This window comes from Aphelocoma coerulescens, chromosome 20 (genome assembly GCF_041296385.1).
Source record: "Aphelocoma coerulescens isolate FSJ_1873_10779 chromosome 20, UR_Acoe_1.0, whole genome shotgun sequence".
Lineage (NCBI taxonomy): Eukaryota > Metazoa > Chordata > Aves > Passeriformes > Corvidae > Aphelocoma > Aphelocoma coerulescens.
Window position 1 is genome coordinate 14,849,496 of NC_091033.1, and position 18,766 is coordinate 14,868,261.

Genomic DNA, 18,766 nt, shown 5'->3' on the forward strand with positions numbered 1-18,766 from the left:
AGTGAATAGTTTTATGGATTAATAGACATAAGCACAAGAGCTCAAGGGAGGGAAACAGATTCCATTATTGACTGTTCATCCCCTGCAAAACTGCCTAGAGGGAAGGCTAATATGGTTTGTTTTCCCTTAATTAAATATTTGTTAAATGGTTTGTTTCCCCTCAATTAAATATTTGTTCTGGCTGTTCCTTTGTGACAGAAATAAAAAAGCAGCAGCATCGCCTATCTTGTACATTCAGCTAATCCTGAACATGCTGTAACTGTTCCTCTGTCCTACCCCCAATTATTTCCTGTAAAAAATAGCTTGCTCACATCCATGCTCTTCTCTCTCTGTTTTTCAGTCACTTTGCTGAATGACTCATCCTGCCCCAGTAAACAGGTTAAGTCTAGGAGAATGATGAAGCTGCACAGTGACATGTGGATAAATAGAGCTGTTGCTCGTGTGCTTTCCCTGCAGTTGCTGTTTTAGAGGTGTTGTGGTATCCAATACCAATTTCATCAGCTTCTAAACCATGAGGTGCTGCTGGAGGGAAAAGTCATTACCAGCCTCCTTTGGTTTTGCTGGTTTTGAGCTAAAAGAAATATGTCTTAATACCAAATGGCACTGCTTATCTCAGCAGTTCTGGATCAAATTCATAAGGTCCAAACCATGCACAGTAAACCAGACACGAGCACAATTCACCCTTGTGCCTTGCAGCAGCAGCAACAGAGTTACATCAAGAGTTAGCAGTGACAAAATGAGGACTCTTGCCTTGTGTTTCTTAAGCTTCAGTCCATCAGCCTAATATTTCTGGATTGGTTTAGCCAAGTAATGTGGTTTATAAAATGAACTCCATCCCCTTCTGGTATAAGTTTTTGTGTATTTATTTATTATGTGCTCATTCTACTTGGAATATTTTACTTGGTCTCGTTGCATGTAAACTAAAGCTGAATACAAACTTCATCTTTTCTCAGTAACTCACTAACTATCAACTAGAGAGAGCCAACTCCATGACTCAGACACGTGTCCCTTCCCTTGCAATTGCAGCCAAAACTCTCTGGCATCAGAGTGCTGCAGAATGAAAGTCATATCTAAATATATGTGAGCAGAAAGAAAGTCAGTTAAAAAAAGACTTTGTTATGGAAAGCTACTACAAACCAAATCCACGGTGGCCTGGAGTTCCTCATCACACCCAGGCTGATCTAGTTTTCCAGTTTCAAGGTACTCTTCCCAAAGCAGCTGCTGACACTCGTGGAGGAGCTGCACAGAGCCAGCTCAGCTCGTTGCAGTCCCTTTCTGCCTCCTGTGTGGTGACTAAACAGACTTGAAGGGTTTATCTGATGAAGCACAGGATATTTATCACCATCCTAGCAAACAATAATACAAGAGCTTTTGTTTCATACTCATGTAGTTCTGGCAGTGCCAGCACTGATACTCAGAGCCTTGGTCAGGTAACCTGGGAAGGAGGTGGGCAGTGCCTGGCCCCGGGTGCCACCCTAAGCACCATCCTTGGGTTTGGTTTCAGTGTCTGCAGTGCTCTGGACTGGGCAGGAAAAGGGTGCAGAGAATGAGATTTAAAGAAACAGAAACACCCCGGTTTGCTGGGGTGCCTCTCCCAACTCTGCTCCAAGGGCTGCCCACAGGGATTTGCTGAAGCCTGGTGGGGCAGGAGGAAAAGGGCATGAAATTGTTCCTGAAGGTGCCCTTTCTTCCTCCAGTCCACCTGTAGGCAGGGTTTGCACCTGTCTTAGAATCTTCTGATGAAAAAAGTGATGGCTAAATACTGAAATCCATCAAGCAAACAGGAAAACATACTCCAGAGCAAAAATTGCTCTTTGTCTTTGCTGTTGCAGTCAACAGCCCAGGATGAGAAAGCCCAGGTGTGTCCTGCAAACATCACACGATTTCCTGGTTCATGGAAAAGGTGCCTCGAAAACTTGACTCATTGATTCCCAGTAGATTCAAACAGGGGTCAAATGGATTAAATAACTGAAAGCACCACAAAAGGCACCCATCAGTCTTAGAACTCTTCCCTTCAGCTCACTTTAGGGCAACCTTTGGTGGGAGAATGTGTCATCTGTGGTGCAATTCTCCTAGTGCCTGAGTGAGCTCAGCACCTCATGGTGCTGTGAGATCTGAAGGATCTAAAGTCCTACCTCAGGACTTTAAAACATCCCTGTAGGGACTCTTGGGAATGCTTGCTCTCTGCTACATCCACACACGTAGCACAGTGGATTTACTGTAGGGTGTAGCTCATTCTGTGGAGGTCATCATCCTCTCAGGCTGTTTTCTCTTAGCTAAGCAGGGATTATTTGAGTTCCATGAGTGTGACCTCACAGACTTTGTGCATTTTTCAGCCCAAAGCAGATCTGTAACAGGTCTAGTCCTTCAGGGATACTTTGGCCAGGGCCATATGGCAGGATGATGACAGAGGTCCAAGCCCTGGACTCCCCCCATTCCCCTCTAGGTCACGCTTTTTCCTGCCAATTTGGAGGCAGTTGTTTTGTAGTGGCTGTTGATCTTTTCTGGAAGTACATTGACAATAATGAAAGTGCTTAGAGAATCCTTAGCACTTCTGAGGTGGTGTCACAGACAGATTTGTGTTTTGAGTACTTCCTTCCTGCTAGTTTTGATCTACAATGTGTTTAGGGCATTGAATTTTTTTTAGCAGAAATGCTATCTTTATTTTCTGCTCTTTTCTTGCAGGCACACCCAGCTTCCTGTTACACATTTTGGGTAGGACAGTACCAGAGATACCAACTGTTTGATTTTTGCACCTCACTCTGGCACTGTACTGAAATATAGGGGAAGGATATTTAAATGTCATGAGTGCAATCCAGATCCTGTAAATCCAGAGCAGCTCAGATACTGATTTCAGTTGGGAAGGGCTTTAGCCAAAAATATGCATTTTATTTAGATTCTGGTTTCCATCAGATATCTTTATTATGTTGCTAAATTTGTGGAAAGATGCCAATGGGTTTGGAGTCTACTGATAACTCTTACAGCAAAAATGCATCCTGGGACTTGAGTTGCCACTTAGTTTGAGGTCAGCAACTTCTTCCAAGAGTTTGCTTAATTAATGGAGATGAGCTGATTGCTGTTGGGCTGGAAGGTGCTGAAGAGGTTCATAGTTCACACAGACTCCACAGGTTGCAAGCAGGACAAGGCAGAAAAGTTGCAGGGTGCACCTCTTGGCATTATTTAGGTGAGGAAGAAACCCTGGTTTTGATACGTAATTAAAGCTTTACAGCTGAGAACATCTCAGTAGTTTTACATCCCCATTTTCCAGAAAAAAGCCTTTAATTGCTGATGATTTATAAAACAGCCCCACAGGCTCCCAGTACTTTTCCCCAGCACAGTTTGCTGGGTTTGGGCTCCTTGTGCCCACTGCACCCAAACTGGTATTTCCCAGTCAATAGTTGCTGTGCTCTTGTGTGCAAAAGCTGATTTTCCAGGATGCAGAATATAAAATAGGCTGTGTACTGAGTGGGAGGTTCCAGGGTATGATACGTGGCTGCACAATCCTTGGGAGCCAAGTAAAATACTTCTTTTCTATATATAGTCACCTGAAATCCAGCAGCAAAAACACTTCTGAATCTTGCACTCAAAACTCAGTTTTTAAGAAGCACTTTTTGCTCCTTAATATTGCAGTTCTTTTTTTTCATTTCCACATGGTTTTGCAGAAGTGCCAAATGCTTTCACTGTGAATTCTAAAGAAATCTAAAAAATTAAGAAATTAGAAAAAAAAAGGCAGAAAATTTTAAATACTGCCTTTTTCCTGAGAAAAATAATTCACCTTATTTGTGTGAAGCAAAGACTGTAACTTTCATAATTTGTTTGCCCAGATCTTTCCTGTTCTGTACAATTAAGGCAAAGTCTGATTTTGACAGCCACTGTGGTTGGATCTCTCAATTAAAAGGGACTGACTTTGGATCTGCCATAAAGGTGTTGGATCTTATTTGAGCACTGAGGTGACCATAGAAGTGAATTTTGCAAAAGGCAGTGACAAGTCTTTGACCTGACTCACAAGTTGCAGGGACCTCCTGTGCCTTTGGAGTCTCAGATCAAATTATGAGCTTTTCATGTTTTGTCACCAATTTAGGAGTGTAAGGTTTTGAATATTCATTTTTAGATAATATCAGTCAAGAAAAGAGGTGAAAAAAAGTAAAATCTAGTGCTGGATCTGAGCAGAAACAGAAAGGTCAGTGGTTAAGTTCTGCCTTGTGTGTTGTATATGCTAAAATGTCCTTTTATTAAATTAACCCAGAAAGAGTAGCTGAAAACTGTAACACTTGGCCCTGCAACATAGGTCAAAGGTTACCTTTTTTTCTCAAAAATGGTTTTGCAAATCTTTTTCAGAGCTGATAGATACACACCTTAGCTGGATACAAAACATTATATGAAAAAGAATGACTGTGATCTTTGATCCAAGCAATCAAAAAGAAAGGTAATTGGTATTTTTCTGCCTTTTCTCCAGCTGTGTGTTTCTCTTAACCTTTATTTATTTATTTTTTCAATTAAAAAGTCATGCCCCTTTTTATTTGGCTTAGAGGGTTTAAAATATTTAATTTAATTTAATTTAATTTTTTTTTCATTCTTTTTCTTCCCCACTTGTGTAGCACAGAGCTGTCCCAAGGTAGCTGGGGCCTGGTGGGCAGGGAAGGAGAGGTGGGGCTGTGCATGCTGGGCTGAAGTGTCCCATCCTTCCCAGGCAGCTCAGGACCGTGCTGTGCCTGCCCAGCTCTGAGGGCAGCCTGCAAACCCAGGGCCAGCTCAGCTTTCCTCCCCAGCCCCTGGTGCTCCATCAGTTCCTGCCCGTGGGTTTGCTTTGCATGGCACAGTTCCTCGTGGGCACAGCAGGACACGGAATATTGCAGGGAGGAGCCACTGGGGCTGAGCTTTTCCTTCTCTGAGGGGATGCTCACTGCTGTAGGATCCCCAGAGGGTCACTGCCACGGGCGGGGGGCTGTGGCAGCACCCACGGCATCCCTGTTGTCCCAGGGGATGTGTGGGATGGCACAGGCAGAGCTGTCCTGGCCGTGTGTGCAGAGGGTGTGCGGTGGCACCCTCTCAGCCGCACTGCCAGCTCAGACAGGGGCTCCTTTTGTCTCTGCACTGCTTGGGACACAACCCAGTGTCACCCCACAGGAACACACTCCACATTTCCAGCTGAGAGGATGTGAGGGAGTCTTGATTGTCTGTGGGGCCTGGAGCCCGGGACAGACTCTGCCCATCAGGGGGACACAGACTCCCCCCATAATTCCAGCAGCCTCTGGGTCACCTCCCTGGGGATCTCCAAGGGCCACTGTCCCACTCCTACAACAGCAGGATGTGACAGAGAACATGCTGAAGGGGCTCAGGCCCAACCAGGCATTTCCTTGGCCTGGATGGCTGATGGCAGCTGTATTTCAGTATCTTCTTTTATGATTTAATCTTTCATTATCTCTGCATATGTGCTCGTGGCCCCATTTAATCAGTTCTCTCTCATTAACAGATCAATAGCAGTGTGCTCCAGTGCAGCCAGTGCCAGGCACCTTAAATAACAATGTTTTATTTATTAATCACATAATCTCCATTTCCTCTCAGCTAGAAATGAGCAAATAATGACAACTGATACTAGAGATACATTTTAATCATGATACCAATGAAAGATAGCTGCGAGTTCAGAAGAGTGAGTTCAGCACATGCTCTCGGCTTCCTCTGAGGTTTAGACAGGGCTCCGTTTGCTGATTCTGTTCAACCTTCTGTTGAAACCCAGGTCTCTTGGGTTACACCTGGATCTGGGTCCACGTGCTCCCAAATCTGGAGCAGATCCCCAAAGATGTGTGATTTCACTAGGCTTGGTCTGGAGGTGATTTCAAGCTGGGAGAGCCATCCTTGCCTTGGGATCCATTCCTGTTAATTTACATATTCCCTGGGTTTAGGGACTCTGGTTGTAGATCAGGACTTTCAGTGCTGGGACAAGCACTGACACACGTTAGTGATGCCCAGCCTAACCTGCACCTAACACTCGCCTCACCACTTGGATTTACCTGAAGTTTGGGGTGACTATGGGACATTCAGGCCAGCCAATAACAGGGAGCTCTTGTCATTCAGGTGCTTACATAAAACCCCAATTTTCCCCAATTTTCCTTGGCAGGGAGCGATCTCAGGTGTACCTGTCTGTGGGGTTAATGCTTCAGACTGTTCCCCTGCAGCTTTTTAGCCCTATTCAGGCTGCAGCCCCCTGTAACCTCAGCCCACAGAACCCACTGCTGACCTCACACGAGGGAAAGTGAAGTTTGCAGGCTGAGTCAGCACTTCACCACAGCATCCAACCTGCCCAGAGCCAGCCCCGGGCAGGGAGCAACCAAATCTGGACCCCTCCAAGCCTCTTCGGTGAACTCCATTGAATTATCTGCTCATGTTTCACTTCATATTTAACCCTTCCTAGATGCAGATGGCTGTTGGCTCTGATATTTCCATGACTGTATTAGATAAAAGGAAGCTCATCTACGGTATTTTCGGTGCGCTGGCCGCCCAAACAAATGTGTCAATAAATAAATTGCCTGCAGCCTCTGCCCACTTGTTTCTCGAAAGGAAATGACCCTGTAAGAGTGAGTGCCCACTTCTTCTACCTCACTGCTATTTTTAGCTGAGGCTGTGAAAAGTTTCCATTGAAGACCTGCTCCTGTCATTTCCTGGGTAGAGCAAACAGGAAGCTCTGAGAGAGCGGGAGGAGGTTCTGGCCTCAGGGTGGACCAACCTCCCCTCCCTCTGGCTGCTCCCTTGCACTGCAGAGCAGCACACACCGAGCACCGCCTGGGCTTTGTTTGCCACAGCTCGCCCCAAAGCCCGCAGGTGACAGTGGCAGGTAGGATGCTGTGCAGCAGGAGAGGGCAGGAGTTCTGCTTTTCTTGCCCAGATCATCTCCAGGAGGCACCAGTCTGGTTGAAACCAGATTCCAGCAGGAATTAGAGCCGTGGGCTGTTAATGGTGGGATTTTTGAGCGTGGAGTTCCTGGAGTACAGTCCCCCACAGCCAGTAACAACATGGGGCTTTGAAAAAACACAGATTTTACTTTCTCAGAGACAAATCCCAGCATGCAGAGAGGAGGGAGATTTCAAACCATGAATCATAACTATTAAAAACTAATTCATCTGTTCCCCTTCTCAGAGACTTGCCAGAGATTGGGCACAAGGTTTTTTTAGAAAGGGGGTAGTGGTGAAATACTGTGTTAATTAATGCTACGTTAATTAGTGTTTTTCATAAACATTTATTAGAAATGGGATAGAGTATAGAGGAGTCTTACAGCTGCAAACCTGAGGATTAATCAGTCTTGGGTGAGGGTCTGCTTTGGTTTGAGTTAGTTCCTGTTTCAGCCCTCAAATATCAACAGGGAGAAATCATTTAGATCTGGGGTCTGAAACCAAGAAAAATTGGCTTTTGGGTTGTAAGGCAACTTTGTCAAAGTATTTAAACCGTTTCCACACCATGATGAATACAGCACCAAGGAGCTGCAGGTGAAGTGGAGCCCCCAAAAAGGCAGTTCTAGAGTTCTGCACCAAAATGCTTATGGTTTAGGTCTCTCCTAATTAAAGTTCAGAGATTTCTGCACTTAAATTCCAGAGAGAGAATTGTTCCAGGAGGTGCCAAAGGGTGCTTTAGGCAAGTGAGTTTGAAAAGTTGCCAGGAAACATTGGCTTTTGTAAAGGAAGTGATTTTGTTCTGACTTTTTAAACAGACAGCAAAGTTCTTCAGTGTCTTCTCTTGAGCTTTATTAAGAAGCCTGTCCCAGCCTCTCACATGGAAGTTGTTTGTGCTACAGTCTGCAAACAAATGATAATAAAAATGTAAAGCAGGTAGAGCCTAGAGTGGGATTAAAAACCCAAACAGAAGCCACCCAAATGCAAACTTTTTCACCTGAATTGCAGTCTGTGTTTTCATCACTGTCCACTATATCTCCTCCAAACCTGGCCTTTTTCTCTTCAAAAGATTCTTCTTTCAGCCTAGTGAAAATGTGAAAATTCTTAGATACTTAGAGCTGTTTCTTTCTTTTCTCCCTGGGGTAAGGGCAGTGTCTGTGACAGAGGGAGGTGTGTGTGTGAGGGATGTGGCAGGTCCTGGGCACGTGCTGCAGCTTCTCTGTGTTTTATGGCACTTGAAGCACAGTGAAACCCCCTCTCTCCACTCCTTCCCCCTTGCCTTCCTAAAACATGTAGTCTGGGCAAACAGAACTATTTAGGTTTTAATAAAATTGAGTTATGAATGCAGAGAGGATGTTTTCAGCTTGACTGCCCAAGGATTGCTTTTACTTTTTACTTGTCGTGATGTTCAAAATGCTCTAATGTTTCCTCTTCTTTCTTTATTTCCCAGTTAATGAAATTATCAGGAAGGAATTTTCTGGACTCCCTGCCAGAAATCAGACATAGAAGAAGAGATTTGTGAGACAACTTTAACTGAATCCTTCCATAAGTGACCTCTTAGATCCTTCCAGTGCCCCTGCAACCTCCAGCTTCCTTTGCACTTCATCTCCAGGCAGCGACTCAGTGTGAGGAACAATGAATTGGCACCAAGTGACAGCCTTGACTGAGCAACTCGCCACCTCTGTCTGTAAACACCACGAAGGACACCCTTCCTTTCATCCAGAGATCACATTGTTCTCCTGGAACAGAGCATCTGTCTGAGGAAACACTTCAAGCCTGCTGCAAACCATCTGTCTGTGCATCCATCCGTCCCGGGAGACAGGACCTGTCCCCTGAGCAGGGCACTGAGCCTGGGGGTGGATGCTGGGGGTGGGGAAAGGGGAACAAAGAGTAATATATTCCATGAAAGAGTAACATCATCCTGCAGGTCACTAACAATGATTTGCCCTCCAGGTTTCAAAGCCCTCCTGAGAAATTTTATTATTGTAGGAAACTGACCCAAGCTCGCTCAGCCTTCGTCCAGTCTGGGATCAAAAGCCAGTTTTCTCTGAGCACTGTGATTGGTATTTCAGACAGGAGATGTCAGCTGAATCCAGGAGTTTTCTTCATTTTTCTTGTCAGACTGGATAGGAATTTGAAGGAGAGGGATTCTCATAGACAACCAGTGAAAAAAACAATTCAGCAGTTGCAATGCCTGTCCCAAGGTAAAATAAACCCAGGTAAAACAGAGATTAATATATAGGAGTCACAGTAAATCCAAAGATTTTATGATTGATCCTTATTAATATTTAGGCAGTGTAGGAACACAGATATTTTCTCTCTTACAAATTGTTGCTCTTTCTTGTCATGTAGAACCTGCTTTTGGCTAATAACTTGTCTCATTTAGCAGCTGGAACATTTACTCACCCAAGCTGCAGAGGAACATAATTGCATCTTACAGAAGCCATACATTCCAGAGAAAATATACACTTATTTATATTCAACTTGCCTCTTTAGCTTTGCAAAGCTACCAGCAATTCCTGGAAAGGTTAAATTTCCATGTGAGTTAGTATTTTGTTATGTTTTGCTTCGTGTGTTAGAATATCCTGTCCTGACTCCTGCTTAGCACATTCCAGGTAACCACTGCCACCTGCAGTTGTACAGCTACAAGTTAGAACATTCAGGAGAGTCAGTGCCTCCTCAGTGGGATAAAAAGGCTTCCTGAGTGGGTGATCAGTGTACAGTAAAAGATAACCATAATATTTTAGGAATTACATAGTAATCTTTCCTGGTTTTATAAATAAGGAATGCTGATATTTTCAGGAATGCAGAGCCTGAGCTCTGCTCTGGAAAGCACAGTGAAACTAATCCAGTTTTCAGTTGTGTCACAGCAAACTTTGCAGAACACCAGCGTGTCCACTGCTCACAGCAGGAATTAGGTGATGGCAATACAGCAGAGCAGCCTCAAAATTGGTTCCCCAATGTCTCAAGAAAGATTTTACACAATCCCTGCAGAGCATGTGCTTGGTCCAACAAAAATCTCTTCAGGACTATCAAGAAGAATATCTTTTCTGCCACTAAAAACTGGTGCTTAAACTCTGCAAGGTCTTGGGATTTAGAGTGGGAGACAGAAGCATTAGGTTCTTCAGAATGCCTGACCTGGGTCTCAGCTAAAATTTGGCCCTTAAACAGAAATCTGAATTTCACAAGAGCAGCTCTGAACTCCAGATTCAGCCCAGCTCACATCCAGAACCAGAGCAGAGCACTGCACATCCCAGCCTGGCATTAATGGCACACCCTGGCTTCTGTTTCTACTTTGTGAGTTTCAAATCTTTTCATCCCAAAATGAGTCCCCTGTATCCCATCACCCAGAACTCCCAGGATGCCTCACTGTGGTGCTCTCATTGTGAGCTCTGCCCTGCAGCAGCACCCCTGGTGCCATGGCCAAGCCTCAGCCTGTACCTGCCAGGGTGAAAACAGCCTTTTTTTTAATTGCTGACTTTTACAGGAACAAAACTGAGGCCCAGACTTGTGAACAGGGGAATTCCTGTTAGAGTGCACTCGGCAGGACTCTGAGTGGCTCACACGCCTCAGAAAGCTATTTTGGATTGTTGTAAACTGTCAGTGGGCCAGAATCTGACACATATTAAGGGATTTTTATGCAGTCTGATGAATTAGATGATCCTGACATATTCTAAAGGCCAGAAGTTGCATATCAGAAGTTCTTTGCTGCAGCTGAGTAAAAGAACAGACCAAATGCATCTCCCAGTTTTGCACTTGGATGTATCAAACATTTTCCATCATCCAGCCAGTAAAGTATAGGAGAAATGTAAAAAACAACCCAAAAACCCATCCGCAGGAAAAAAAATCCTCTAATTACTGGCAGAACCTTCTCTCTTGCTGGATTTTAAATAGAAGCTCAAAGAAGCCCAGGAAGGTCTTTTCAGATCTGTGATGTGCTGATGCTGCTGCTCTGGTGATTGTCTGCAGCAATCACTCATCAATTTAGGAGTATAATTTTTTGCATATTTATTTTTAGATAATATCAGTTTAGAAAAGAGAGGGGGAAATTAAAACCTGGTGCTGGATCTGAGCAAACAGCGAGGTCAGTGTTAGTTCTGCCTTATGGATTGTAGATGCTGAAATGTCCTTTTAATACCTTAAACACCAAAAGGAAAGAGTAGCTGGAACCTGTAACATCTGGCTTCAGATGTGGAGCAAAGGCTGTTCAGGGGCCAGAGGGACCCAGGCAGGCAAAGCTCTGCTGTGCTGCATGGAACTGCTCTGCAGGCTGCACCCAGAGACCTCTGCAACCAAAATACACCAGATTTCCACTGTGCTGATGTGTTCTTCAGGCACTTTGCTATAGAGGGGGAGAGAGGGTTGGGTTTTGAGTTGGATTTTTTGTGTGTGTGTGTGGTTTTTTTGTTTGTTTTTTTTTTGTTTGGTTGTTTCGGGGGTTTTTTTTGTTTGGTTGTTTTTTTATTTTGGTTTTTTTTTTGTTTCTTTTATTTTTTTGGGGCTGATATTTTTTTGTTTGGGTTTTTTTGGGGGGGTGGTGAGGAGTTTTCTTATGTGCTACAGGTGCTCTAGTCACGCTTACATTGACTGTATTCCTTCCTCATCTTTGATGCATAGGTATTAATCTGTTTGTGTACATATACATGTAATTTATAGAATACACCCACACAGAGAGGGACTATTTACAAGGGCTGGTAGTGACAGGACAAGGCAGAGAATGGCTTCAAACTGACAGAGGGTAGCCTTAAATCAGAAATCAGGATAAAAATTATCCGTGTGAGGATGGGCAGGCCCTGGCACAGGGTGCCCAGAGCAGCTGTGGCTGCCCCTGGATCCCTGGCAGTGTCCAAGGCCAGGCTGGACACTGGGGCTGGGAGCAGCCTGGGACAGTGGGAGGTGTCCCTGCCATGGCAGGGGTGGCACTGGGTGATGTTTAAGGTCCCTGCCAGCCCAGGCCATGCCCTGATCTCTGTGGGTGTATTTTATATCCATGATTAGAAAGGAACACCCTGTACAGAGCTGGGTCACTCCTGTGCTGGTTCCCAGCACCTGAGCAGCTCAGGGTGGAGGGTTCACCCCATGTATTCTCTAGACAACATTGTAGGGTTCAGTCACAGCTGCACGAGCTCAGGCTGTGCTGCCCCATCTGCTTTTCCATGCAACAGTAGTTAAATAATTCAGCTTCAACCAACTTTATATTTATTTCCAGAGAAAAGGAGCATCCTCAGACAGTGTTGTGCATTGTTGTCTCTTTAAAAAGGAAACTGATATGTTAAAATTATATAGCTAGGCTGAAGAATTTCAATATATACAGTACTAAATTATTTCCTGTTCTTGCTGAGCAGTGTTTTTCCAGTATTAATATTTTTGTTACTTAATACAACTTTCTCTCTGTAGAAGCACAAGCTTAACCTTGGAAGAGTTAATAGCATTTTGTGAGCAATTTGTTCTCACTTCATCTGGAAGATAGCCATATTTGCACATGAGGAAGTTCTGTCTTTCCTCAGTTATCTGAATGTTTCACCACAGTGCCTTCCTGCCATTGTACCAAAGGCCTACAAATATCTTGTCTGCAGGGTGAACAACTCTAATGCATTTTCCATCAAAGTTGCACCATGAAGTTCATGGGGCTCATTGGAACTCAAAAGTTCATCTCTTTATTTGTGTTTTGTGTGTGTGTGTATTTTTTTTTTAACTTCCATTTTTCCATCCAAGCTTTGGCAGCGAATACAGGAGGAGCTTCTATAAACTTCTGCATCAAATATACGTAGAATAAAAACCATCATTCATGATATGTAAACAGTCTGAGAGTGGAATGGGAGTGGGCAGATATCAGGAAGATTTTTTTTTTGTCAGTTATGAGTGTTGGAAGTCGAGTTTGCCAGGAGAGCAATTGCTTGTGAAGATACTTGCAATGAAATATGAAGTCCTGTTTTTGTTTTTCTCCATGAGAATGAGCAAAATGTAAGATCTGAGCAACAGCAATGGAGTGAAAGTGTCTCATGTATGTTGTTTTTATTGGTAGAAAGAATGTAGAAGAGTCATGGGTTTTGCACTTGCTTTGTTTGTATCCATGTAAATATGTATCCCTTCCATTCTCCCTGTAGGAATACAGCATTTCCTGAATGTAGAGTATTCCCAAAACCAGCACTATGTTATTCTGTATTGTATAAAAAGCTGCTGCTTCATAACATATCTAAACCGGTTCTCAAAGTAGCTAGCATGTTTTTTAAAGTGTATTTTGTAATCCATATCTTTACCAAAAAAAGTGACTGTGCTTTTTGTCTGACCAAATATGCAACAACTTTTGGATTAAGGTTAGTATTTATAAAGGATCAATTTTCATTTTCTGAATGCCTTACTTTTCTATGCAATTGTTGTTGAATTGTTGTTGTCCTAAAAAAAAGATGTATTTGATAAATTTCCCAAAGACTTCAAAGACAGCTTTAAACGCTTGAGAAATATGTTTCTAAATATTTCAATCTGACTTTTTCCCCTGCATTTCTTTCCAAATTGCTACTTAATAGGGAACAATTTTCTTCCAGATGGGATTCAAGAAAATGACTGTCTTAATTTCAAATCTTAAACTGATTCAGATCCTCGTCATTTTTGCACCACTTAAATCATCTGATGTTCCAGTTTAGCTGCAGTTCTGAGTGTTTGTTATTTATGTTCCATATTCCTGTGCAATAGGAAGAGATGCCACTGCTGGGTCTCGATGGGGTGAATTGTAAAATTCTCCAGAAATCAACTCTTCCTCATCATTTACATTGCAGTGGTTTCTTACCTGTGAGGCAGCACTCTGCCACCACACGTGGAAGGTTGTAATTCTTTATTCATCTCAGTTCAGAATGAATAATCCACCTTTGGGAACGTTTGACATAAGATTGGCATCTGTATCTGTAGTACCTGCTGTGTTATAACTGCAGGGGTGACAGCTGATACCAACTTCTGTAACTACCAGCCAGAATCAAACCCACTCTGGTCTGTTTAAGGTTTGTTTAGCCATTTTCATTGTTTCAGGGGTATAAAAATATAAATTAGTACCTGCACATTGCAATAAACTTCACCTGAAGGTGCTGATGCTGTAAAAGATGATCTTGACTGCAGAGAGTGGTTACCTGGGGAAAAGGTGGGGGTGAGTCTCCTTCTGTAACGCATAAAATAGCAACATTGGGTAGAAAGCTCCAGAAGGACTGAGTCTCAGAAATAAATAATGTTTTTAAAACCCAGGAATCCCCAGCTGTGCTGTTGGAATCAGCAGTTACTGCAGGATTGCCCCTGCTCTGAGCAGGGCCTGCCCCAGTGTGCTGGTGACACCTGGGCACAGAGAGTCTGAACAGTGCTGGCCTGCCTGGCACTCACGTTTTTGTCTGTAATTATGAAGTGATTTCCCCCAAAGTCCGGCCCTCCCTGCCCTGGATGTTCAGGTAAAGCCATATTTTAATAGGCACACGAGTGAGCATTTGTCACTCCCATCATCCTAACAGGTGTCTTTTGAATCAAATTGCTTGTTCAAAACCCTGACTCACAATTGAAAAGGGGTTTATATCATTCACATTCCTACAACAACGTTGTTAAACTCCAATGTAATGATTTTTTGCTATCTGTAAAGTATTTTTATATATTGCCTGTACTATGGTAGATTAGCAATAAATGAAAGGGCATCATCTACTGCAAGAGTGTTTGGTCTGTTCTTAAATACCTTTACTGCCTTTGATAAATGAATATCAACAGGCTGAGTCACCCACTTGTCTTCTTGTCCTTGTCACCCTCCTAAATGCTCAGGAATGGGATGTGCAAAAGGTGCAGAGTACAGAGCATTTCGTCATCAATGAGCTGCTGAGCTCCCCTTTGTGTCAGGATCCCACCCAGGTTCTGTGGATGAGACTGAGCCACACTGAGACTTCTTCATTTTCTCTTAATGTCTCTTTTCCCTCTTTTAATTTTCTATTCCCACCATCCCAATAAAAAGCCCCAAACAATCCACATCAACAGCTACTGCAGGGTCCTGACCATAATAAAGCAATAATTTCCAGCTATTAAATGTCCTCCTGCATCAGTGGATGCCTTTTTAGAGACTGGGGATGGACTCCATGTCACTTTTTTTCATCTAAATCTTAATTCTGCATTTCTCTACTGGAGACACTAAAAGAGACATTTTCATACTGCTGTGCTGGAGGGATGCCCAGAGCCCATTATGGCCCAGTGAGAGTCGAGTTTATACAGCATTCAATTAAAGACATTTACCTTAACAAAATCAATATTATCCTTTGCATTTAAAACCAGAGAATTCAAACCATATTCCATGCATTTGTTGGCCATGGAGCGAGCGCTTTGCTTTGCTTATTCACAAAAGCCTCAGAGCAAGGGCCATGTGGAAGTTCTTAACTCCCAAACCCTGTACAAAGGCTGGGAGCCTCACAAACCAGACAGGCTTCGCCAACAAAGAAGCTGTTACTGGCTAGGAGAGAACATTTTATGATGAGCAAATATATGGCACACAGGGTTTTAGCTTTATTCAGCAACAGGAAAATTTAAGTAACTTAACCTGGAAATTCCACAGCTACAGTCTCAGAACTTGAGCACCTGACCTGATCCTCTGGCTTTAATTTATGTCTTGGGGCTGAATTAAAGGACTACAACAGTACCCCAGATTTTTCGTCTTAACGGGAAATTTCCTGGATTTTGTAGACTTAACTCGCTCTTTTGTAACCCTTCAACATAGCTGACTTTTTTCCCAGTTTTCAGGGTAGCAGCAAGGAAGAAAAATCCATGTTTCTAATGAACATCTGGGTCTCGTATGAGCACTCGCGTGCTCCGCTGTGTAAATACGCGATTTACAGCTTCTTTTTCTTTTTTGAAATACAAATGTAATTTAGTCAATTTAAGACGCTGCCTTTCAGCTTCGGAGCAGATTCTTTTCTAAACACATCATCACTGGCTTGCTCAGGTGGCCACGCTCAACTGGGCTGCTCCAAGGGAAGAGGAGCTCCCACCCAACACCATCCTCATCCTCCCTGTCCCTGTGCCTTACTTGGACTGGCTGCTCCTCTGAATTCATCATCTCAGTGAACTCAGGGGCTTGAATTAATTTTATTTTGGGAAGGCAAAGCCACAGCAGAGGATTTGAGCTCCTATTACCCAAAGGGCAAAACTGCACAGCAAAATTTCTGAGGTTGTGAGGGATCACTTACCCTAAAAACCTGGGAAAGGGAGGTGGGAGAGGCTGGCAGGAGCCACCCTGCACACGAGTGGCCATAGCCAGGCACCTCTTTATTCCACAGACCAAATCACAGCCATATCAAGGAGGGCACAGAGGCAGCCACTAAAATAAAACCATTATCTGTTGCTCAGACATACGCACAAACAGTAGAAGGCTGGATTTTTCTGAGCTTTGCAGTCTACCAGCTGTCTAACTACCTGTGAGAGCTCGGCTCCGCCCAGGGATTTTGGATGCAATGGATTTCAGGCCAGGGATGGGGTGTGGGGAGCAGCCAACATCCACCATGCCAGCCTTGTTTTCTTCAGGAACCCTTCCTCTGCCAGCTGCATCATTTCTGCACAGCTCTGGGGTTGAATGCCATTAAAGAAGTTCTTTCTAAATGTTATTAACTGTTCTAAGGGCTGGGCTCTGCCTTGGGCACTAGAGGGTAAGAAATCAGCAGTAACAAACTGCAGTTTAACTCCTCACACCCCTGGGCTTGACCTGCAGTTTTAGGTTGGCCTGAGTGTGTTTTTCATGGATGCTTTATACAACATTATTGAAAGACAAGCAGTGCCATGAACGCCTCCTTAGCTGCCTGATACCCTCAGCACAAGCAGATCCCTGACATCAAAGCCCAACTGATGTTTAATTTCCAAGCTTTTCCATGATGGGCTTCACTAAAGGAAAAGCAGGGGGGAAAGCTGAGACCTTTCCCTTTTCATTCTCCAGTGACCAGCTCAGCCAGGAGCACCTTTCTCTCCTTTATTCTTTTCCCCAGTTCCAAACTCAAACAGTTCCATAAATCAGGATTTGGTTGGCTTTTATAAAGGGCTCTTACATGAAACCACATTGGCTCCATCCACCCTTATAAAGGCCAAACAGCATGAAGAATAAATGGAAGGAATAAATGTAATGGGGCTGTGACCACGTAGCTCACACTGGCAGTGTTACATTAACAGCTGGACTCGGGGATCCTAAAGGTCTTTTCCAGCCTAAATGATTGTCCGATTTTCTAGGCTTTGCTCTGGGAATGCGCCTCGCTTTGCCTCAGAACGTCACTGCTCCCTCTCAGCTGCAGGCTGGGGCTACAGCAAAGCTGTCAGAAAATGCGCTCTTTACACCGAGAGAGTTGAGTGGCTTTTTGCTTCCCCGAGCAAGGAGAAAGGCCGGGAGGTTCCTCAGCACAGGATGGCAGTGCCATCTGCAGGGAGCTGAGCTCAGCGCCGGTCCCGGCCACAGCCCCAGGGCTGGGAGCCCACCTGGAGCGACCCCCGAGGGACCCCCGGGGCAGCAGCTGGCACTGGCCTTGGCTGGCTGAGCCCTCGGAACCTGCCCTGGCACTGGTGCAGAGCCATCGGGGACCTGCAGCCCATCCCTGGCTCACGAGATCCCTTCTGTGTCTGGGGCGGGTTTAAATTCTGAAACTGCAGATTTGGAAGGAACCAGGACCTCTTTGGAAAGGCATTGGAGTCATCTGAGAGCCTCACACAAGGTCTGCAAAGAGCAGCCCCCGACAGGGACTCTCTGGCTCTCAGGAGGAGGAGCAGAACCCCCTGAAGGTGATGAAGAGAACAATTCACTCTGCATCGATCTCATCTCTTGCGTGTTCTATAAACAACAGAGCTGGAGGCTGCCCTGGAAGGAGCTGAAAATCAGATGTACTCACTCACCAGTCATGGCTTTACCCAGAGCATTTTCCAGCAGCACAAATAGGAAAGCACTGAAATGGTGTTTGTTGCCTCACCAAGGAGAGCGTGGCTGCAGGTGAAGAGGCTTCCTTTGAGGAATCATGGTCAGACACAGGCTCAGGACAATCTAACAGGACAATCCATCTGGTTACACTTCAGACATGGTGCTTTGCTGTCCAACAATTTCCTGCCTGCGCCACTGCATCCAGTTTTCCACATGGGACTGGAGCCAGAGGACCCCCTACGTTCACTGTCAGTCACAGAGAAATCCAAACATTCCAAAGTTTAAACATTTAAAAATTACAAAATTCCTTGGGGTTATCCAGTGTGGTTTTTTCAGCCACACAGCACAAATTTCTCAAGGAAGTGTTATGACTTTGTTTGTACAGATGGTGAAACTGAGGCATGGGGAAGGGACTCATCCAAAGCTCCAGCTCCAGCAATGATAACTGGGGACAAACCCCTGTTATCAGCAGTCTGAGCCCGCATCAGTGTCCATGCTCCTGCTCCCCATCATTCATGGATCTGAGGTGGCTGCAGCTCCTCTTTGCAAGGAATGACCCCGAGGTGCTCCCATGAGCTGCTGTGCTCAGGTCCTGTGGAATCCTCTGGCATGGAAACCACAGGACACCGGGACATTGCTGCTGTTGGCAGAGTGTTCCTGGTGCTCCAGGAGGAGAAACACCAGCCTGTTGTTCTGCTGTGCTTTGTTTCTGATTTATGGATCCCTCTGAAGCAGAAAGGCATTCGCTTCATTTCTGGTATGTGGTAGAAAGTGGGATTTCAAGAATGGCCAAAATCCTGCTGCAAAGACAGCAAATTCCATATTTATTCCTGCTTCAGTGGGTACAACATCTGCATACTAATCAGGCAGTCACTGAGAAGCTGCTATGGGCAGAAATACAAGGTATATTTTCTACCCTGTAATAAAAAGGCTTTATTAACCCCTGTTCAAAGCCAGACCTCTCTGGTTTGGAGGCTGGGGT

General features: G+C 44.4%; 1 protein-coding gene and 1 long non-coding RNA gene across 5 annotated transcripts in view; one reads left to right on the forward strand and one right to left on the reverse strand.

The window, feature by feature from the left end:
* NFATC2 (nuclear factor of activated T cells 2) overlaps positions 1-8,720 on the forward strand; it is a 72,581-nt gene extending 63,861 nt beyond the window's left edge. For 3 of the 4 annotated variants that reach the window (XM_069034082.1, XM_069034084.1, XM_069034085.1), the window contains exon 10: positions 8,335-8,720. In XM_069034082.1, the coding sequence (XP_068890183.1) occupies positions 8,335-8,390 (56 nt within the window). In that variant the 3' untranslated portion in view covers positions 8,391-8,720. Of the gene's footprint in view, positions 1-4,338; positions 4,427-8,334 lie in introns of all 4 variants that reach the window. The other variant, XM_069034083.1, reaches the window with a different exon arrangement.
* A 2,604-nt stretch (positions 8,721-11,324) lies between these two features.
* The window catches only part of LOC138120957 (uncharacterized), an 84,007-nt gene continuing 76,565 nt past the window's right edge, over positions 11,325-18,766 (reverse strand). The window contains exon 8 of the long non-coding RNA XR_011156016.1: positions 11,325-18,584. This is a non-coding gene — a long non-coding RNA (uncharacterized lncRNA). The remainder of the gene's footprint in view (positions 18,585-18,766) is intronic.